The sequence below is a fragment of the Typopeltis vanoorti genome, chromosome 7 (assembly GCF_054136105.1).
Source record: "Typopeltis vanoorti isolate ZY-2024b chromosome 7, IOZ_Tvanoo_1.0, whole genome shotgun sequence".
NCBI lineage: Eukaryota > Metazoa > Arthropoda > Arachnida > Uropygi > Thelyphonidae > Typopeltis > Typopeltis vanoorti.
The window spans coordinates 33,312,501-33,336,712 of NC_143555.1; the positions used below are offsets into that span (position 1 = coordinate 33,312,501).

At 37.2% G+C, this 24,212-nt stretch overlaps 1 protein-coding gene across 1 annotated transcript in view; it reads right to left on the minus strand.

Moving 5' to 3' along the window:
* LOC150104572 (uncharacterized) overlaps positions 1-24,212 on the minus strand; it is a 32,536-nt gene that overhangs the window by 4,207 nt on the left and 4,117 nt on the right. The window contains exon 2 of the mRNA XM_090395582.1: positions 1,184-3,594. Within this exon, the coding sequence (XP_090251708.1) occupies positions 1,184-3,594 (2,411 nt within the window). The remainder of the gene's footprint in view (positions 1-1,183; positions 3,595-24,212) is intronic.

The window sequence follows — 24,212 nt, forward strand, 5'->3', positions numbered from 1 at the left end:
GCGTAATTCATTTATGATATTTGACAAAAAACAAAAAAAATAGGAGTAGTAAATTCTACTCTTTACTCTCTTGAGGGTACCGGGTGTGATTCGCTTATATGAGCTGCACTTATAACTTGCTAGTCCTATTGTTCAAAGATTTCATGGTTCTCTTGAACAGCTCCAGTATTAACATTTGTAGTTAAATCATAGGTGTCTTTAGCGCAATGGGGCTTTGTGCCTGTACTTTTAGCTGAAGGATCCGTCCGACAGCATGCAATATTGTATTGTTTATTATGAAAGAAAAATTACTAAACTTCATTTAGTTGTTAAGAGTCAGGCTGCAAATCATTGCAGAATTTTTTATAGAAAAATTAAAACATCAGTAATGTTCAAAGCGAACATCCTTCACCGCAAAATTCAGTATTTCATATCTATAATTAATTAGGATTTTCTCAAATAAATAAATTAAATCAGCTGATGCCTTTTATTCCCTTATAGGAAATAGGCAAGGCTTCTTTTAAACCCTATCTAGCTTTTGGAAATTGAATGGGCAGTTTAATCTCCATCGGTAGCTAATCAGAGATTAGCTGGCCCATGTGTATCACTAATTATAGGTGGCACCGATGAAGAGATGGGCAAACAAGTCCTGCCATCTCTTGGTGCCTAACCCTAACAGGATATGTTACTTTCTGAAATAATGTGAGTTCTACGGTTGATTTTCTTCGGTTTACTGGACGAAATCCCCGAGTTTCCGGGAAAAAAACTCCGCGTGCCAGAGATCGACTGACTTGGAAACCAGTCAAAGATAGGCTTAGAAAAAGTTCCTCCAGTCGGCGACAAGACTTGAACTTAAGTCTACCTTCACGTGGCCTAGTGCAGAGCATGCAAGCGCGACTTCCACTGAGTTATACAGGCTTTGAAATTTCTCATGTTATTCATTTCAAATTTTTATACATTATTAATAAAGCATTTCATATATAAATTCATTAATTCATATATAGTATATGGCATTAATGAAATACTCAGAATGAATTTACTCAGAATCTTATTTTAATATTTTTTTCGCATCTGTCATGTTGTACCAAAATGATTTTCTCATAATGTAAAAAATAATATGCTTCAAATTATGTATTTTTAATTCTAATGAGTAGAATTAAAAGGTTTGAAGAGCCAAAGAAGCAAAATTAAACAAACTACTTACGACGGATAGTCTTCTGTCAATATACAGAAATTTTTTCCTGATAATGCACAAGGTGGCATAGACCCATCTGGTAATGGCCGATCAGGTCTTGGAATCTTTTGAGGAGGACCAACTTCTGGACATGGAACATCAGGCCCAGGACTAGGTGGTCTTGTAGGTGGTGGAGGAGGAGGTCTGGTAGCAAATGGTGGGGGAGTAGGATGAACTGGTGGTGGAGGACGAACTGGTGGCCTGGTTGGAGGAGGTGGTCGAATTGGTGGTCTTGTTGGAGGTGGTGGTGGAGGTGGGAAAGGTCTAATTGGCGGTCGTGTTGGAGGTGGGGGTGGAGGCGGAGGTATAATTGGAGGTCTTGTTGGAGGTGGTGGTGGTCTAATTGGTGGTCTTGTAGGAGGTGGTGGTGGAGGTCTAATTGGTGGTCTTGTAGGAGGGGGTGGTGGAGGTCTAATTGGTGGTCTTGTAGGAGGGGGAGGGGGTGGTGGAGGAGGTCTAATTGGTGGTCTTATAGGAGGAGGTGGTGGTGGTGGTGGTCGAATAGGAGGAGGTGGTGGTGGTGGAGGAGGAGCAGGACGAATAGGTGGTCTTGTTGGAGGAGGTGGTGGAACAGGAGTTCGAATTGGTGGTCTTGTGGGGGGAAGAGGACGAATAGGCGGTCGAGTTGGAGGAGGTAAAGTTCGAATTGGTGGTCTTGTGGGGGGAGGAGGACGAATAGGCGGTCGAGTTGGAGGAGGTAAAGTTCGAATTGGTGGTCTGGTGAGAGGGGGTGGCGGTGGTGGAGGAGGAGGTTGAACTGGTGGCCTTATTGGAGGAGGAGGAGGTCGAATAGGTGGTCTTGTTGGAGGTGGAGGTGGTCGAATTGGTGGTCTTGTGGGAGGAGGTGGAGGTAGAGGAGTTCGAATATGTGGCCTTGTTGGAGGAGGACGAACTGGTGGATGTGGTGGAAGTGTTTGAATTGGTGGTCTTGTTGGAGGTGGAAATGGCCGTTTTGGTGGAGGATAAGGTGGTTGTACTGGTGGTGGTGGTCGAATTGGAGGTCTTGTTGGGGGTGGAGGAGGTCGGATAGGTGGTAGTGTAGGTGGTGGAGGTCGGATCGGTGGTCGTGTTGGTGGTGTGCGGATTGGTGGCAGGGTAGGCGATGGTGGAGGTGGTGGAGGAGGAGGTCGAATAGGCGGTCGTGTTGGAGGTGGCGGTTGTATAGGTGGGGGTGCAGGTCTGATAGGTGGCGGCGGCGGTGGTGGAGGTGGTCGGATAGGTGGTGGACGGATTGGTGGTAATGTGGGTGGTGGTGGTGGTGGAGGTGGTCGGATTGGCGGAGGTCGGATTGGTGGTGGTGGAGGAGGAGGTGGTCGGATAGGTGGTCGTGTTGGAGGTGGATGGATTGGTGGTAATGTGGGTGCTGGTGGTGGTGGTGGAGGTCGAATAGGTGGTGGTGGAGGTGGTCGGATTGGCGGAGGTAGGATTGGTGGTGGTGGTGGAGGAGGAGGAGGTCGGATAGGTGGTCGTGTTGGAGGTGGATAGATTGGTGGTAATGTGGGTGGTGATGGTGGAGGTCGAATAGGTGGTGGTGGAGGTCGTATAGGTGGTGGTGGTGGTGGTGGAGGAGGTGGTCGGATTGGTGGTGGTGGAGGAGGTGGTCGGATTGGTGGTGGTGGTGGAGGAGGAGGGGGAGGTCGGATATGCGGTCGTGTTGGAGGTGGATGGATTGGTGGTAATGTGGGTGGTGGTGGAGGAGGGGGTCGGATAGGTGGTCTTGTTGGTGGTGTTCGGACTGGTGGTAGTGTGGGTGGAGGTGGAGGAGGAGGAGGCGGTCGGATGGGAGGTCGTGTTGGAGGTGGAGGAAGAGGCGGCCGAATTGGTGGCCGTGTTGGAGGTGGTCGGATTGGTGGTAGCGTGGGTGGTGGCGGAGGTGGAGGTGGTCGGATGGGTGGCCGTATTGGAGGTGGAGGAGGTGGCCGAATTGGTGGCCGTGGTGGTGGTGGTGGTGGTGGTCGGATTGGCGGTAATGTGGGTGGGGGTGGAGGAGGTGGTCTTATTGGAGGACGTGTAGGTAAAGTTGGAGGTGGAGGGGGAGGTGGTCTAATTGGTGGCCTTGTTTTTAATGGAGGTGCTGTAAATGGTGGAGGTGGCCTGATGGGTGGTCGAGTGGGAGGAGGTGGCAAAGAAGGTGTTATAGCAGGAAGTATACAAGGACATGGAAGACGATTTCCTAAAGAATCAGTTGGATATATGATCGGTCGTACTGTTGGATCTGTTACTTCTCCAATATACTGTCGCCACCATTCCTTCCACCATTCACCTGCAGGGCCAGATCCCACCCCACTCCTTCCTGCTCTTTTTTCTCTATTTACATGGATCTCTTTACTTGTAGTCCATTCTGACAATAATATTAGACATGAGATGATCAGCCTCCATTCCTACAGAATTTTAAAAAGGAATTGCTTTCAGGATAAAAGGAACTGTACATCAAAGAAAGACTATTTGTAAAATATTTTAAAAACCTACTAGAAATAACAGTATTTTATTTATTGAATCATTAAACTGTACTTCACGAATCTAATGTCATTCGTGGCATTGCTTGTTCAACGTGGATAGACCACCTGTAGCTTTAGTAATTTCCTTTGTATGTATTTATGAAGTAATGTTCTTTTCCATTCTTAAAATTTACTTATCAGTTGTTGTAAAATCAAGAATACTTCCATCAGAATGTGCCAATATGTTTTGCTTAAAAAAGGAGTCTAAAACAGTCACCAGACTGCCGTATGCTGTGCTCCAGCGACACTTATACTATATCCTCTTCGCACGCTATGGAAGATGCACTGGTTGAAAGAAGTCAACGGACACCACAGGGGCAAGGTGTATCGTGCCATGTAACGAGTCACGTGTTTGTAGCCGATATAAATTGGAGTAATACGATACTCCCAAATCAGTGGAACTGTGTTTGGCTGAAATGACTGCGAGAAGGGAGCTTAGAGAGTTTGAAAGGGTCGTTGTGATACTATGCCATGTTGTAGACCTATCTGATTGCAAATAGTTGACAAAATTTGACCGTCCTAGGTCAACAATAAGCATTTCCATAATGAGATGGAAACGCAAGGATTTATGTGCTACCCACAGTTGACGACCCACTACATTCGTCGAACGTGACAGTAGGGTGCTACGAAAGATAATATGTAAAACCGCCATTCGTCCTCCGACACGTTGAATGCTGAGTTCCGGATATCGACTGGACTACACAAAAACGTTCAGAACCGAGGGTCACAACATAGGTTTCCATGGCGGGACCGCAATATGCAAGCTCCACATTTCTCGAATTTCTGTGTAGAAAGAAGTGGTGCAAAGAGCGAGTACAGTGCTTCCTGGAAGCTCGGAAAAGCTGTTTTATGGAGCAACAAATCACACTACACCCTCTAAGGAGCAGATAGACCAGTGTGGGTGGAGCGGATGCCTTTCCAGAGTGCGTAGCACCAACTATGGAATTCGAGATTGGCGGTGTAATGATATCATCATGTTGACCTGGTTTGGCCTCTGATTGCTGTTTGTGGTGCCACGAATAACGAAACGAAAGGTATTTGGACAATACAAACAGTACGATACTTCTTACTTTGTGGCGTTTCTACGGAACTGATCAGTGTCTCTTTCAGCAAGACAATGCTTAGTAGCCTTATGAAACCATGCCATAAGACTGCTGATGCAATTGCACGGTTTTTGGACATGAACGTTTTGGACATTTGATTTGGACATTTTTTGGACTTCACAGAGCCCTGAACGTCTATTGAATATCTATGGGTTGAATTGGAGCTTCGGTGAGGTCAAGGGACTCCGCTACCACAACAGTTCAGTACCTCGTTACATACTATAGGACGAATGGTCCAAAATTCCCATTGATTGCTATCGTACGCTCGTGGAAAGTATTCCACAGGATTGTTGCAGTTATCTCAAAGAAATGAGGTGCTACATCTTATTATGGTGGGCACCATGGCTGTTTATTCCTTCCATTAATGTGTCCGTTGACTTCTTTCCAAGCACTGTACCATGAAAGCGTTTGAGGTTTGATATCTATTTGTACATTATTCCCTTTAAATCGCGGATATTGAAAGACTGGTTAACTTCCGAGATTTGTTTGTGATGCGTTTACCTTCCTTGGAAATTGAGAGAATTTAATTGTAATAATATACAACACAGCATCACTCATGATTTTTATAAAGAATTCAAAATGGCAGAAAAAATTACCTTTGTATTTCACATCTCACGCATCCTGAAAAACAAACTGTCACAGAAAAATCGGATATTTCATAATAAACAAAAGGCAAGAGGAGTTGATGAGATTAGTTTAGAGCCCATATTAAGACGCAGCGAATGTTGATTTTCACGAAAGTGCTTATTATTGCATTTTAGGAAAAATATAAAAATTACACATTTTTTCCTTATAGTGTTTAAATCTGTTTTTGTCAAAATCTGTTCATCTCTTTCGTTGATAGCTTTTTTTCCCATCTCATGAACGGAGAAACAGAGAGACATAATGGAACTAATGATTATTTCTGGTAAAAAGTGGTTCTGAGAGATTATAATTGCAAGATTCAGATACTTACCAATGACTTCTAATGACAAAAAATATTTTAATGAGATATTCTTTGTTATCTATTAGCACAAGAAATCTTTATCATAAAAGAGCCCGGAAGATCCCATGATGAAACCGCAATGCGAAAGCAGCATTACGGTTTCTGGCAACCGGGGATTCATTAGAAGTCTGGAACACAGGCACTTGTGTGAAGAAAGAATATTTTCAGAATTCTCTCCAGTATTTAAAAGCAAGTGCCTGTGTTCCAGACTTCTAATGAATCCCCGGTTTTTATTCTATTTTTATACTTTTCTTTATTCCAATACGAACAGTTTCTTTCATACTAACTTGTAATTATTGCCTTCTAGTCGAAGCATACCACATCCCCACTGCTGTCATGATTCCTTTAACTCATTATGTCGAATGCACGTGACATATTATCCCTGAGATATGGTACGGCTACACTCAAATTTGTGATCCGTACCCATATCTGTTCAAACGTATTAATTATTGTAATTTCAAATTAAACCGCAGATGGTATTTTAAAATGTACACTACGTGAAACATCAAGCCTTGATGGTTTACGTAGTGTAATTGTGATGCATTGGATTAAACAATCCAAAGCATTACAATTATTTTATTCTATCAGTGGTCCTAAAGGCACCTAAGCACCCTTGGCCTTCCACGTATCCTTGGATTTCCTAACCGTAATACGAGGATAAGGTGGTTAGCGCTATTCCAAGTATTCTTGTCTGTGAATTGTGTGTGTTCTACTGGTCCGTTTGCCTGCGGGGCGAAAAATCAGACTTTCCGGGAGAAAAATCCCTTACCTCCGTATGAGACCGGCTAACTCACTTCCGGTTGAAAAACCCAGGTCTTTCCAATTCCCAAAGGGCTTCGTCTACATCGACTGACCTACGGAGGCTCTACATTATAATTACACGATCATAATTATTATTTAAATTACATAATTACCATTAGAATGCTAATTAAGAAACGTTCCTGAATGGATTGTTGAGCACAATTTTCGTGTACTTAAACTAATGCTAACAACTAGATGGAATTGTCTTTTACAATGTGCAGAAAACCAAGAAACCGAAAACACGGGTCATTACTTGTATGTAATCTGTTATCATTATCCCGTACGCAATTTATAAAGAAATCAGTACACTGGAAAATATGGCAGAACGAAATTGAAAATATCAGCTGGTGGAAGAATCAGCTATTAAAAGAAACCGAATGATATTTGCTTAAGATCTTAAATGAATATCATAAATGCTACTTCATAGTGTTGTGCACACCAGAAAACTATAAAATTCTTTATATTTTTTTGGTGTGCACCAGAAAACTATAAAGAATTTTATAGTTTTCTGGTGCACTATAAAGAATTTTAACTACAAACTATAAAGAATTTTATAGTTTTCTGGTGTGATAACAGTCAACACTCTTTAATTTTCTCTAGTTTAGAGAAAATTAAAGAGTGTTATCTGTCTGTATAAAAGTACAAAGGCGAAACGTTAGGCAGTTTTCAAAGTTTTTAAAATCTTGGATAGCAATTTGCCAATTTAATTCTCTTTCTTCTTTTGTTTTTCATATCAAAACAATATTTTTGAAGTTTTGTCCGTCATTTCAATATGCTGCTTATAATTACTGAATATTAAAGTGGAACTTCTTGATTACAAAATAAGGGGAGCGAGTTAAAAAGGGAAAGAGAGATATCGTAAATGACATAACAAGTGTTTAAGTATTTTTTATTTTAATCACTTGCATAATATCACTGATTTTATTATTATTATTATTATTATTATGATTGTTATTAGATGGGTCTCGAAGTCGGAACACACCGATTCCACTCTTATGAGGTACTAACTTGACAATGTCAAAATTCACGATAGTTTCACATGAAGCTAGTCGCTGACTGTTATTATTATTATTATTATTATTATTATTATTATTATTATTATTATTATTACAAGAATCAATAGGATCAAAATTCAACTTACTCTAACTTCTGTTGTAAATCTCGTATGGTTGATCTGCCATTTTATTCACAATTTTTATATTGAAGTGTGTGAAACCAGTTTTATAATAATAATAATAATAATAATAATAATAATAATAATAATAATAATAATAATAATAATAATAATAAAATAGCTAGGGCACTTGCAAAATAGCGAAATATATCTAACGCTTTTTTTATTCTTCTACCACCAGTTAGATTCATGGTATCGTTCTATTGATTTCAACTAAATTCTGAATATAGATTTTTTTTTTTTTGGCATTGGTTAAAATCTCCCGAGATATTCAGCTTTATCGAACTAAAATGATGGTGGAAGAGATTTGGTCCCTTTCTTCGCAGACATCTCTGCAGGCAACAACCGTTTTTGATCAGTTTCAAATCTTATGTTCAGGTACTCTGATTCTGCACAGCTAAACCAGATGTAGTGTTGGATCGTAAAGAAGGGAAGTGCTGAAGATACCATTGCATTTCGTATTATTCAAGAAATTTCAACAATTTATTCCTTGATCGATTTACCTACTTCATCTAAAAAATAAGCGATATCGCATTTAAAAAATAGCGTATTTTTACGAGAATGATACTGTTATGAGTGTAAATTCTTCTCTAAAATTCCAGCAATTATATAATGCTACCACTACCACTAATTGTCAAAATAAAATCCTAAAATCTTAAATAGCGACCGTGAGTTGGTCACTATTTAAGATTTTATAATTTCTTGCTTCATCAGGAGGCTGGTTAAAATTTTTTCCTCCACAGCGAAACGAGTAATTTCTTTGTACATTCACTTCTATTTCTTAATATTAATATTAATATCAAATTAATATTAATTTCTGTTTCAAATGCTATCCATGATATCAAAAATATTTCAAACGAAAGCTTTGACTGCACAGATTTGCAGACAAACTTTCAGTTTCAAAGATTTAGAAACATAAAGGAGCGAAGACCAGCTAACGTCATTAGCGATTTCTGGGTTATCCAGTTGCAGAAAGCGCGCTCTCCCAGCTGGCCTGTGTGATATTTCCACTAACACTGAATCCAATAGGCTAAACCAGTATCAGTATGGTCGATCTGCCATTTTATTCACAATTTTTATATTGAAGTGTGAAACCAGTTTTATAATAATAATAATAATAATAATAATAATAATAATAATAATAATAATAATAATAATAATAATATTGTCATTCCTTCATACATTTTTTTTTCTGCTGAAGGTGCGTTAGCTGGTCTCATACGTCACTGGTAGGGTTTTTCTTCTTTGCAACTCGTGTTTTGCCACAAATCAGACATACGGTCAGAAAAATACACGCAAATTATAGATGTAATACCTTTCGTATCATGCACCCCCTTGCCATCATAACCCTCCTAATAACAAATCATTGTCAGTTGTCTTAGTAAGACTAAGACTCCGAAGACTTCCAGGTCAGGCACATTCCACTAGATTGGATATTAGAGTAATTCCTAGTGGATTCACAGAAGAAACATCAACTCGGCTGGATGATTTTTTGGAGACCAATGAGGAAATCTCACCAGAAATGCTTTGGAAAGGAGTCAAGATGATAATACAGGATACATATCTCGCCCCAATAAGAAAACCAAGAGACCCATGAATATCAGATTCAACATGGGAACTAATCAAAAGAAGGCGGTTGGAAAAACAAAGAGACACAGGGACTGAAGAATACAAGAGATTACATAGAGAAATCAGAAGCGCCATCAAGCAGGATAAGGAAAAGTTCTATACTAATAAATGTGAAGAAATAGAGTTCCAGATGAGAAGGAATAATTATAAAAGGATGTTTTATTTAGTTCGTGACTTAAAGCATAAGTTCAAGCCTAAATTGAATGTCATCAAAGACAGGAATGGATCATTACTAACAGAAGAGTTGGAAATCAAAAACAGATGAAAGAATACTGTGAGGAACTGTACAGCAGAGTGGATAAAGAAAATGTGGAGTCCTCTTAGGCATGAAGTTGAAAGAGCAGTTAAGCAGCTCAACAGCAATAAGGCCCCAGGTGCAGATGAAATCCCAGCAGAGTTAATTAAGGCCACAGGAGATGGAGGGATAAGAGTGTTTCATAGATTGATTACAAGGATATGGGAGACAGGATCGTGGCCTAGAGACTGGAAGAAGTCTGTTTTTATACCACTACATAAGAAAGTAGATATGAAGGCATGCAAGAATTATAGAACTATTAGTTTGATATCTCATGCAAGCAAAATTTTATTAAAGATCATGCTAAATAGGATCGAGGCCAAAGTTGAGGCAGAGATGCCCGAGGAACAAGCAGGATTTAGGAAAAGTAGGGGCACCAGAGATCAGATCCTTTGCCTTAGACAGATCATAGAAAAATATAAAGAATTCAGACTCCCTCTGGTAATGTGTTTCTTAGACTACTCTAAAGCTTTTGACTGTGTTGAGCATGTGAAACTGTGGGAAGTAATGAAAATAATGGGTTTTCCTCAATATACTATCAGGTTGATAGCCAACTTGTATAAAGAGCAAGAGGCCACGGTAAGAACCGGTGTTGGATTGACTGACTGGCTTCAAGTTGGAAAAGGAGTTAGGCAAGGATGTTTACTTTCTCCTCACTTGTTTAGTATATATGCAGAGGACATCATGCGTGAAGCATTGGATGAGCTCAGGACAGGAATTACGATAGGAGGTAGATTGATCAGTAATCTGAGGTACGCTGATGATACAGTACTCCTTTGTAATGACATGGAAGAACTAGGACTAATTCTTGACAAAGTTAACGAGATCAGTAATAACAGAGGACTTCAACTCAATTCTAGCAAGACAAAGATCATGGTTCTCAAAGGAAAAACAAACAGAGAAGCTCTTAAGAAACAAATGTATCTTAATGGAGAAAGAGTTGAGGAAGTCAGCAAGTTTGAGTACCTGGGATCCATTATCAATGTGAAGAATTATGTTAAGAAGATGTCAGAAAAAGGTTAGGAATGGCTAAAACAACAGTCAGAGACCTGTCTAAAATCTGGAAGGATGGATCTATCTACATGGGAACAAAGTTGAGGATTTTGGATGCAATTGTTTTTCCAACAGCAACTTATGGATGCGAGACTTGGAAGCTAAAGAAATCAGATAAGAAACGGATATCTGCTTTTGAGATGTGGTGTTACAGAAGGCCGTCGAGGTTATCATACACTGAAAGGCGTACAAATGAATGGGTGTTAGAAAAGATTAGTAGAACTTTAAGGCTCCTTAAGGATATTGACAGAAGAAAATTAAAATATTTTGGACACATAGAAAGGATGGAAGGAGGACTTCTCAGAACAGTAATAGAAGGTAAAGTTCCTGGAAAAAGAGGCAGGGGTAGACCATCAATGAGATGGATGGATGGCGTGTGTGGAGTGACTGATCTTCAGAGAGTTGAGGCTGCCAGAAGGGCAAACAACAGGACTACATGGCGAGGCCTAGTGTGGAACATCATCGAGCATCGGAGTGACCATACGGCGTCTGTAGATGCCCAGTGAACACAGACGTCAGTTGTTATTACACCTGTCTTTGTGATATTTCTGCACATTTTAACAGTACTGTCCGTAGTCACAAAATGCGCGGAAATATCACAAAGTTAGATGGAAGGGTCTAGAAAATGCAACTGGCATTACGACAGTGGTTCGATGTTTCAAGAAAACTGGTCATCATCATCATCATCATCATCATCACTAGTTGCATACAACCAAAGCAAGTGAAGCTATGGAGCCGGTCTATTGTGTCCGTTAACTGCGTGTGTTTTCCAACCAGTTTTGCCTATTTTGCCTGATGAAAAATCAGCATTTCCGGGAGATAAACATGCTGCCATCCCGCCTATGATATTTGCTGCACTGTATTTACTAGTTAGCGATCATTATTCTTTCACATTCCTTGTGATAATGCTATAGAGAAACTTTAGAGAAAGACCAAACATGGAACTTTTTTCGAGCCACCTCAGATCTCTAATAAGCACAGGAAACTGAACTCATGCCCCCTTGGAAATCACAAATGCTATCTACATGCAGAAAACACATCAAGTTAGGAAATATATGAAGACAGTTTCATACATAAAAATTAGCTAAATCTAGGTGAAATAATATTTCTGTTTCAATAAGCTTACTTAAATAAACCGAGTATCGGATTAAATGTATTTGATTACATATGATTCAGGTGTAATAATTATTAGTACCTTAAATTATGCCACTGCTTCTTCTTCTACTTCTACTACAACTACTGCAATGAATGTACATAATCCAGAAATGTTTTAAGTATAATTTATAAGTATTATACTTAAATTCAGCATTAAAATATTAATTAGGTATTTGTTGTCTTTAAAGGTCCACCGGTCCAGATTGGCTTTCGTGACTATTAACATGAATATAATAAGCAGGGTAAAATAGTACCTCGGAAGTTTCCGAAGATGGAATTATGGACAAATTTACTCATTTTGAAATTGGAAGTGTATGTGAGCTGCTTGGAAATTTCCAACCTGTCCTGTAAAATTTATTTAAGTTGAACGCCATTTTTTACCAATAACGTTCGGTAAAAAAAAAGAAAAGAAAAGAAAAGGAAATACGTTAATTGTATTGCTAGAATTCTCTGGTCTTCACATAGCAGTCTTTTTCCTTCCGTAAATGAGGTCTAGATATAGTTCGGAATGAATAATATACATTATTTTTCTTATTATATATTTATTTTGTATATTGTAATATTGTAGGTATGACTTCAATTTTCTATCGTTATATTTCAAACTGTGGAGATTCCATTTGGAATCAGACTTCTGTTAATAGGTTGATCCTGATCATGAGCACCCTGCTCGATAATCGATTGTATATAACACTAAGAGCAAGTTATAGATAAATTAAAAGCCACAATCATGTTCATACCTCATTAAATCATTTAAAGAGCAATAGTAATTTATTTACAACATCTAATGCGAGCTGTGTCAAAAGCAAATGTATTCATAATTATTAATAAACTTTCATTAATACACAATCAGTTCTGTAATAAGAGTCATTACAAGATACATTTGCCCTGAGTTTCGCGCGTAATTTCAGAACGTAATGGATTTTAAATTAGCGAGATAGGCAAAGTTATCAAGATTATAAAAAGAGTATTATCAAGGAGTGGTCATATTATCTTCGAGGAAGAAGAGGGATGTAGTGTCCGCATGATAACAAACTTATTTTCACCGAACTATAACGGTAAACATTTAATTAACTCGTAATATTAAATGGTACACATAACCGTGGTAGAACAAGCGAAAGGATATCGAAAAGATTGTTCTCTATATATCTCACGCCCATTTTCGGAGTAGTTCGAAGTAGGTAAAAAGTTCATCCAACAAATTAATATTACATAGCCGCAATGGTTTGTATAGAAGATCCTTTAATAAGCAGTTTAAATTATCAGCAATTTAGCATTTATAAAATGAATAATTAATAATGATGGCGCTTTCAGCACAATATCGATGGTAATATCTGTACTTTGTTATGTGAATGCAATGTGGCAAATACTCTCCCCAAGTTTTTAATCATGGAGCAGAAAAACACAATCAGAGATACAGAAGGTTTCTACTTATCAGCTTAAGGGTATCTGGATATGCTCAAACTCCATCAGCAGACTAGGCAGAAGAATTTTGTTTTGGAGAACTATTTTCTTTTGACAGGAATGGTGATGATATTAGATCATTGAATGCACCTACACGATTCACAGGTAAAAATGCACGCACGAATATTAACATTAGGTCATGTTCAGGCATATTATTTGTTATATATCCTAAGTGGATTATACGATACATCGAAAAATGCAGGCACGGCAAGGCTGTGTTGTGAATACAACAGACTTCCAAAACCACGACTAGAACAAGTACATTACCAAGCTGAAGCTGGTCAAAAAACGTCTAGCTTCGTGATTTGCTGACTAGAAAACTGGCTTGAAGGTTAGTGGTGCTCAGCGGAAAGAAACACACCAACTTCAAACGGTTGAAAAACACTGTAAAAAGCACAGTCCAATCAGATCATGAATACTAATTTCTTTTATTAACCATGAATATTTTTATTTAGTGGAAGTAAAATGAAACTCACGTAGGACAAGATTTCACTACCGTTATCTAAGGTGTATCACAGAGATAAATCACGTGTAATTATTAAGCTTGTGTAACATATTTTAACACATCAACAAAATATGCTAGATTCTTCTTGATTTCACAAAGTTCGGAAATGATTATAAATCGCACTAAATGTAATATTAGGTACAAAATAGTGGCTAATCGAATGTCTATAATCTATGCAATTTTCAATTATTTCTGTACAAAAACCTTATATATTATATATGCATATTAGATATATATGGATTACCATATGATATTAAATTTAATTGGATCCCAACTTAATATTATAGGAAGCTAAAGAAAAGAACTTATTTTGTGAAACGAAGTGAGAAAAAAAAATAAATAAAATTTCAAGAACCGTGAAAATTTCTGGTGTTTGAAGAATTCTTCAAAGTCGGGATGAACATTTTCTACAAAAATATAGCAAAATATTAACAAGGACTCTTTTTATTATTATTTTGAGTATAATTACGTAGTTATGAGGCAGCATCATAACCAGGCGCCATAGTTTTACTAGTGACTGATACCAGTTTCCAAATAACACGAACTTTTATAACCATAAGTAGTGAACTCACTGAAAACTTTATTTTTATTGGGTCAGAAAAGAACGCAGGATTTCTTACCCATGATTTCGTTCATTTAGTTTGCTGAATCAATTTTTTGGTATAATCTACTTACAGCATCTAACAACGAAGTCACTTCAATCTTGCATTTCAACAAAAAGCATCACTCACAGCTGTGCGTAGCGTAATATGTTATGTTTAGTACGCTGAACGTAAGACTTCAGGTGCATTCGCGAGATTATGTTGTTACTTAACGACTATTAACAAGAAAAAGGTAAGAAGACGTACGAAATTACTTCACTAGACGCGCAATTATTAAGCCAAAGTAATGATTAAAATCACCCTCACCAAGAGTAATTTGCACGTCGTGGGTCACTAAAAGTTAGTGGTGAGTAGCAAAAAAATGTATTTTTGGTCTTCAGGTAAATTTGGTATTAATTCTTGTTTTATTTTAATAAAAATTAAAACTACTGATAATGTTTTACTGAAAGTCTTAAACACGAGGGTGGTCTGAAAAGTTGTCAGCCTCGACTTTGAAAATTTTTTTCGAATCAAGAAGTGATTGCAGCTGTAGAAGGGTGTTTTGCAGATCTTACTGAGAACCACTACGTGAACGGGATAATGGCTCTGGAAGGTCGCCGGAATAAATACATTAGTCTTAAGGGAGATTATGTTGAAAAATAGAAATAATTTTGAAATTATAAAATCGTTTTTTTTCATTAGGCCGAGAACGTTTCAGACCACTCTCGTATTTCAAATTCATCAAAATCGATTCGTCCTTCCTCTATTTTTTCCATTCTGACCAGCAACTAAATATGACTTAGATAATATTTGCTATTCATTTGAGAATGAGCTTCAAAATGGCTTTTGTTTCTTTATCACATGCGCGCGCGCACACTTGTCACTGCTGTTTATTTAAGTCTCGTTCAAGTGCCTGGATAATGGCAGCTTAAGTTGAGAACCAGTTAAACACGTGCAAACAAAGAGCCAGACTATGTATCCCCTATAGGATTAAGGAATTAATGAAACTATTTTTGAAAATAAGAGCAAAAATATAAGAAAAATCATTGAACGCCTTTTATTTCCTTATAGGGAGTAGGCGAGGCTGTTTTAGCTGACCAAAGACTATCACTAATTTTAAGTGCTGTTACCTCGAGGTCCCTAACACGATATATTATTGTCTGAAATAGTATGGTTTCCACAGGCGATTTTACGAGACGGAAAACCCGAATTTTGGGAAGAAAAAACCCGCTTGCCCTTGCCAGAGATCGATTAACTCGTGAACCAATCGAAGAAAGGCTTAGAAAAAGTTCCTCTAGTCTGCGACTAGAAAAAATTGAACCCAGGTTTTAATTCGTGCGGCCTAGTGCTGAGGAAGCAAACGTTATTTACTAAGGTAATACAGTTAATATTTTCCTATTGCCATGCAGTAGGAGAACTCTCTAGAGAGTTTTCCTTGCTTCTTGTATGGAGATCAAAATGGAAAATTTTCAACCTCCATTTTTCAGTTTGCCACTTCTGGCCTCAATAAGGGGATCTCACATCGGGACCCACTTCCATGCTTATTCATCTCTCTCTCTCTCTCTCTCTCTCTCTCTCTCTCTCTCTCTCTCTCTCTCTCTCTTCTAAAGACAATTAAATAACTAACTTAAATATTTACACGCCGAAGTTTGCTAACCTAAGCTAAAATTATTATTCAAGCACGTGAACGACACACACACACTTTAATAAACGAAGACAAAATTAAATTACTACCTATACAATGGCAATGACGTGCTGGAAGCGAATGTTGTAGCCTTCATAGCGATTTTCCGCAATAACGGTTGACAATATGATAAAGAAGTGCACCAAAAATTTGTTCAGAATTATACACTCAGTTCTGTTGTATGAGTACGGACAATCCACAAAATGATTACCTCAAGAGAAAGAAACTTTGTTCAATTTTACTTTAGTTTCAGTTTCTTTGGTCAGAAGTGAAAAGAAATTCTACTTGGTTCAGAAATGGCACTGCTGTTCTATAGAATCTGAATCATTCGTGGTTCAGAACCTGCACTAGCAACAAAGGAAGGTATACAGGAGGATATTCGTTGCGTCTACGACCTAAACATTATACTGATCTCGCAATTAATTAATAGTAATTATTTCATTAATATTAATACGCTTTTACGGTAATTAATTTGAATAAAAATAATACCCACAGCTAGGGTTGCCACCTGTCCCGAATTGGCGGGACATCCCGAATTTTAAGAAAATTTTCAGCGTCTCGAATTTCACCCAAGCGGGACAACTTATATATTTAAAATACAAATATTATTAAATCACTAATACCGGTATCAATGCATTCAATCTTTCAATTTTTTATAAGATTAGAATTACATATTCAACTTTGGCTTTTTCATTTTATACATTTAAAGAAGAGGAAGACTTTCATATTCGATGAGTGTGTCCCTCTTTGGACTTACCAAAAGGTGGTAACCCTACCTACAACCTTTGACAACTAAAGATATGATAGTTTCATCAGGATTTGCAGAAATTCTACACAAATACTACCACAAAAAGAAAATAATATGAATGCAAAGAAGGCTGACCTGAATCTCCCTTAAAATAACGAAGAAATTCTTCAGCGAAAAGGACTGAAGTGTGAACAATAGGTATGTATTTAGATATACCTATTGTTCGATTTTTTTTTAAAAAATATATATTGGATATTAGTTAATTTCGGATTTTAGGATAGAAAGCCAGAATGAAGAAAAGGTGGCATGAAACAGGAACCGGATGTAGAATGTAAATTTTGGGAAGGAGAGAAAATCAGTTCCCCCCCTCCCTTTTTTTTTTTTTTTGAACTTTTTTTCCAAGAACCATTTTAGGTGGAAAAGGTAGTAGAGGAAGCAAAACTGCTGCACTTTAATACACACCTACTCAGCGCATTAAAAACCAAGATATCGTCCTACGTCATGTCTACTATCGTTCAAATAATCACGCACCCGCTGACCTGGGATGCGATGCACATTTAAGATCACATTCTGAGATAAAAACAAAACAAAACGAACAACAACAACAAAAAAAACTACTTTATTAGTTGTACGATTGTTGACCAGTTTGGTGTACTTTTTTTGTTCACTTCCTCAAAAAGGTTTAATTATGGCGTTTAAAAACTTAATGTGCATCGCATCCCTGGTCAGCTGACGCGTGATTATTTGAACGATAAATAACCTGACGTAGGGAGATATCTTGGTTTTTATTGCACTGAGTACGTGTGCGCAGAATTCATGCTCCCTCCACAGAATTTCTTTTTCTTTCTTTCTTTTTTTTTTTTCATGGTACACGATGGCCTTCGGCGGTATAATAGACTACACTAGATTTCTGTTTTGCTCCTCTTCCACATCTTTTAAAATTTTTTAAGCTGAATAAATGACTCTTTTTTTTGCTCCTTAGAGCGCTCTAGGAGTAGGTCAATGAATGGTAAAATTTTGTTGTTTTCCAGTTCACGAGCGAAATTTATACATAAATTCATAGGCTATACATAGGATATCCATACAGAGTCTGTTTAAGTAATGTGTGAATTTTCTTTCGTTTCGTTGAACATGGCCAAATGATATGTCATCCATATATATATATATATAAAACCTCTTTTTTTTCCTCTGCAATGCTGTATCAGAAGGACGGTGTTCGGTGGGAAAAGATTTTGTAGAATTTCGAACCTTCAGGATATTTGCATACAGATTAGTAATATCTTGGCTTGCTAGAAGTAAGGAATTAGTTCTATCACTAATTCCTTACTTTTTTTTCCCCACAGTGGGATATAAACTGATTTTTATCAACGACTCTGTTTTTCCAATGATGTGTGCGGCTACTTGCTGTGAGAGATGTTTGAAAAGAGACTGGAAATTTCAAAATCTGTAGCGTCTACATTAGGTCTCAAGACACTTCTACTTTATTATATTTGGGACTCCCTAAATTGTTGGAACTAAAAGGTGTTTAGAAGTGATTCGTTTTTTGATTTCTTCAGCCCAGTTGATGAGTCCTTTGATCACATCGATGGCTTGTTGTGAGTCTGACATATCCGATAAGTAGTAGATATTATTAACATCTAGTAAGTTGTTGATTTTAGAGATGCATTATTCAGCGCCACCTGGGGACGCCATTGCGTGAGTTTATAACAATTCTGTAATAACAGAATAATTCTGTAATAACAATTCTGTAATAACAATTCTGTAATAACAGTCTGAATAGATATTTAATCTAGCTGTCTCATTTGGCAATCTTCCTAGTTTCCCCCCTCCCTTTTTTTTTTTCTAAACGTTTACTATAATGTCCGCTTTGAAGATTATTGAAGTTAAATAAAAATTAAAACATTTCAATAATTTATTTTTAGTATTCAAGGTCTGTGAAAAAAGAATAAGTATGACTTGGTTACAGAATAAATTGTTGTCCTATATATATATATATATATTTTTTTTTTTTTTTTGAAATAACTGCTTGTTTAATTTCTTCTTTAAGTTCTTTCTGTTTCTTTAGGACAAAGAATAAAGCTTTGGTTGTTTGTAGTCATTTCTTGTTTACAGCGTTCGATAGCTGTTGATGCCAATTCGGAATAGCCTAGTTTAAAAATACATTCTTGGAGAAGAGCTTCCGAGCGTCAAGATTCTGTGTGCTTTATAGAACGAAACTTGAGTTTAAACTTTAGGTATTATGTCATAGTCCCTGTATTTGATGACCACAGATATAAAATCAGACTGTTACTGAACCTAATTTTTTTGTTTTGTTTGTTTGTTTGATAGAGAAACTCTCTAGCTTATTAACTTTAGACAAGAGAGATTTGCCCTGCTCTTGTAACGAGTTTCTAAGACTACAAATATCTTGAAATTTTTGATGGAAACATAATTTCATTCTTCCAGAAATCATGGCGACATGATTTCTGGAAGATGTTGTAGTTATGAAAGCAGACAAAGTCAACACTGCTACGGTGAAGTAGAGGCACTCTTGGAACGCTACTGTAGATGTTAGACATTCTGCAATCTCTAAACGTCTATCACAGCCTAGTAGAACCGCATGTCGGAAAAATAGTCTCTTTTATACATACGAAAAAAATTATAGAACATATGAATAAAATGTTCGTATTTCATTGGAAGAAAAGAACTAGTGCACCATCGACCTCCTAACAAACCAAGATGTCACGAATCTATTTAGAAATGCCCTCAGAGAAGGAACCTTAGAACTGCTACAAAATTTTTCCCCACCGGACACTGTAAATTATAAGATAACCACAGAAGTCAGAAGTGCATGATTAACCCAGGTAACATCAAATAAGAAGTGTAGTCACCACTCTGTCAATGCTAAAAAACTAGGAGTTAATAAAATCCACTGTTCGGTGCATATGCTTGCGTAGAATAAACAGGACGGTTGAAGAGAGAGAGAGAGAGAGAGAGAGAGAGAGAGAGAGAGAGAGAGATGCTCATGTCTGAACTTACCATAAAATCTCCCTCACACAGATATGACATGGAGTTTTTAAACGCGAATAATTGCTGCTCAGTATGCTGTCATACTTCCATGATCAAACCATTTTCAACGCTGATTCTTGCAGCTAATTTGTAAAGAGTAAACGTCTCTTTGTCCTTTTATTTATATCTAACAACCTTTCTCGCTTTTATTATTGTTATTTTTAATCTCAGAATTAGTGCTGAAATTATTATCTTACATTGAAACATTATGTTATGTTAAAATTATAAGATAACCACAGAAGTCAGAACTGCATGATTAATTATATTTTTACATATGTTAGAGGCTTCTGTGTAAAGCGAAGTGTAATCTCTGTCAGAGACATCTGCATAAAAGAAAAGGAAGCTGACGTTTTGAACCAAATTTGGTATGTTTTATTGGTAACTGCTATTTGGAGTTATGACCTAATCAATTAAGGTCAGTGAATCATGTGTGTAAAGTGTGTTTTCTGGCCAGTTTATCTAATTTGGGGAATGAAAAGGAATTCATACATCTGAACATCCGTATGAGGGTAAACTCATTTTCATGTGTCATCGTCTTATAGCTTTAGTTGCTTGCTTCTGCCGTATCTACAAAATACACCGTTTTGTAGATACAGCACCTTTTACACCGTTCAAGTGCTTCTGTAACTCTAGATGTGAGCATCAGTAATCGCGTTTATATCATTACTATAAATTTGTACGATCGTCAACATCAATACACTAGAAAACTACGAATCATAATTTCTATAATTTGCCATTTTCCTAATTGAATTATAGACAAATTATATCACTTACAAGGCGAATGAATGATAATTGTATTTTATATCGTAAGCGATAATTTACGATGGGAAATAGGTGAAGCATTTGAACTATCAAAATGTGCAATAAATGGTTGATTCTTGTTAAACGATCGTAAACATCCAAGAAGCACACAGTTGCTTGTAGGCATTAATAAGCGAATGTAAATGATTAGTAAATCTCTCACCGATAAGCGATGATATTTACTGCATCATTCTATGACCTCGGAAAAAAGCTATAACTCCGACATGACGTAGTAGTAATTGGCTTTCAAGTACCGTAATCATAAATCAGTCAGGTCGCAAATTATACCTACGTCATGATATTTTCGCACGGCTTGGTTACCTTGAACTCCAAGTGGCTTCTGTAATATTTTATGGTTTACTAGAAATGGTGCCTCCTTCAAACAGAAAAAAGATAAGCAGAAAAAAGGTGTGTGTGTGTGAAAGAGTAAAAGTCCCAGTGACTTAAAATGAGATAATAGTGAACTGGAAGCAAAATGGTGTGAAAAACAGAAAACATCAGGAATGTGGCAGGAACCAAGTGATCAGTATGACTGTGTTGTACTAATCTGAACTGCAAAGCAGTCTATCTGAACGTATCACGAACTGACAATGTTGCGAATGGAGTGTACCATAATAGCAGAACACCATTAAGGGTGCCATGCCTATACTACAAAACCAAGAAAGTGTGGCTAAGTTTAGAGGAAACATGGCGTCTACCACCAAAGTACTGGATGCATAAAGAAAAATTATTTTAAAGGCAGCTGACCTTGTGTTTAAAATTTGAGTATTAGGGCAGATGTTTTTACCTTCCCCCGTCTTTTGTCTTTTAAAATAAGTTGTGATGTATTTTTCACATTATACGATTTGTTCTTAGGGATTGTTGTTGATGCTTACTGGAAATAATAAAATATGAGACTACAGCGCTTTATATCCTCATAATTTCTCTTTTTATGTGACTCACACCGTGGGTGGGCTGAGGATTTTTCTTCTATTTTTAATTTTATTTTTTTATTTGTTTACAGTTAATGTATATAATAAGTAATCTGTAAATAAAATAAAAGCAAGAATTCCCAGTAAAATACTTTGCAGAACTATACAATCTCATCATCTTCACAAAGATTTGAAGCCGAATTTTTCCAAGTCAAGAGAAGTAAATTTTAGTCGTGTGGAAAAATCTTAACTGCATTAATAGAATACCATCCGGTTCATTTGTCGTCTCCTGTCCAGGAGGTTGCCATGATGTGACCCTCTTGCACATATTGTCGTAAGTATTCATAGCTGTAAAAGTGTTCACGGGGCCAGTTTTTCTGTTCTGAGGGACGAAAAACCCGAGGTCCCGGATGAGAAAAACCTCTGTCTCTGCACGAGACCACGCTAACTCACTTTAAGTCGAAAGACACCAGATAGAAGTTTCTCATGTTGTTGACAGGAATCGAACTCTGGTTTTTCCGACCAAAGGGCTTTGTCTATACCGACTGACCTATGGAGGCTCTGCATTAATAGAATAGAGGATGATTATGATTATGTGGTGTGATGATGATGATGAGATATTATTATCTCATCATCTTTCATTCAACGTGCTCGGCCTGTCACAGCTAAGTAACCTGGCTTCATAAAAATCTCATTGATGTCATGATAAGATGTTAAATCCTACGCATATAGTGGGATACATCTGACGAGAAGTTCCCTCATACGTGATAGTCGCCAAATTGGACTCATCGTGAGAAATTTATTTAATTGGGATCAAATAATATCGAGGGAATTAAAATGGAGTGTGTGATTTTTAAACAGCTTTATCATTTGAACAAAAGGTTCCGAGAAGCTCATGAGCGCTTTACATTTACAACAGAGCAAAGAAAATCGTCATATTTGTCTTTAAAAATATTCATTATATTACATAAATATTGCTATCTATGTAATAAATGAATTACATAAAATATTTAATAATGATGAATATCAGTTTATTTTTAATAATATCGTGCATTTCACATCATTTAAAATCATAAACCAATAAAAGGAAGGGAAAAAAAAGACGCCAAAATGGAAAGTAGAATTTTTTTCGTTTCTAACCGGTACCATATGAGATGCTTATGATTCGATTAAATGGAATCCACCCAAATCTCTCGTGTTCAACTTGTGAACGAAAGGATAGTATTTTCGCATTATAGTGCACAACTCAAAGCCGAAGATCTAATAACCACAATTCTTATATCTGTGTGCTATGTCAGTTGATTCAATGAAGTTTCGACCAACGCTCTAATTACGTTGTTCCTAAAGTAACTGTTAACAAATGAAATGTAACCCAATTGGTGGTACACCGATATTTCTAACGTATTCTAAAATTGTAGCAATTCTGAAAAAAAAGAAATTAAGAGAACAATCTTTTTAATATTATTACCAAAAGAAGAATATGACAAAGACATTGAAATGAACATTTGATTTTCAGAGAATGTGAGTCCACATCCGTTAATGTGGAAGGAGTTAACAAGTACTCATTAAAATCAAAAGATCGTGACATTCCAATTGCTCGACTTCTCATCTTATCTTCATCTTTAATTCAACGTGCTATTCCTATCAAAGCCAAGTAACTTGGCATCATAGAAACCCAATTGATGTTATGATAGGACGTTAAATCGTAGTTCCATAGTAGGACACGTCTGTTAATAGTGTTTATTCTTGTTCACCTTTTTGCAGGATAAAAACTCGCGATTCCGGGAGAGAAAACCCTGCTACCTCAGAGGCCCGCTCTTCCCCATCAGTTAATAAATGTTCTTCGTATACTAGTCCGGATTTGAACCCAAATATTTCCGACCAAAGTATCTTCGTTATCGACTGAGCTACGAAGGTTATTTATGTGTTCATTGTTTATTTATTTATTCTAGGTCTAGATTTTTTTCTAGATCGAAACAAAACATGATGTTCATAAATTAATTCCAATAATGGGAAGAAGAAGAATTTCCTATTATTGGAATTAATACTTACAGAAGACCACGCACAAGCATTCCTTCAAGTTCAGGAAATAATAGAAACGCGTGTCATGATTTGGTGGTTTTAGTGAGTTGATCTATTATTTTGTTATTGTTGAGTAAACTGCTCCTTTAAGATCTGGCGTTCTTCCAGCCTTTCATTACCGCATTCTTTAATTGCTGATAGCAGAAGCATAACACGTAAGAGGATGGTTGTAAGTAGCAAACCTAAATTTGACAATAGGAAAGAAAGCGACAGATGTGAGCAGCATATTCAAATTCCGCAGGTTTCCGACACACCGGAAAAGACGGATCGAACCGGTCTGACATGTAGGACTGGTTTTATCAGCCTCCGTGTTTAATCAGATTTTGTTTAACAAATATTCCGTAAGATATGCGCTGTTGGACAAAGGCTTTGGGGAGTGACTTATGGGATTGGCTTCGGGAACTTTTCTCACGGAGTCTCCTTGAACTTTGCTACTTCTCTTCTGATTTTTCTGTTCACGAAGATGGACAATAAATAGCCTTGAA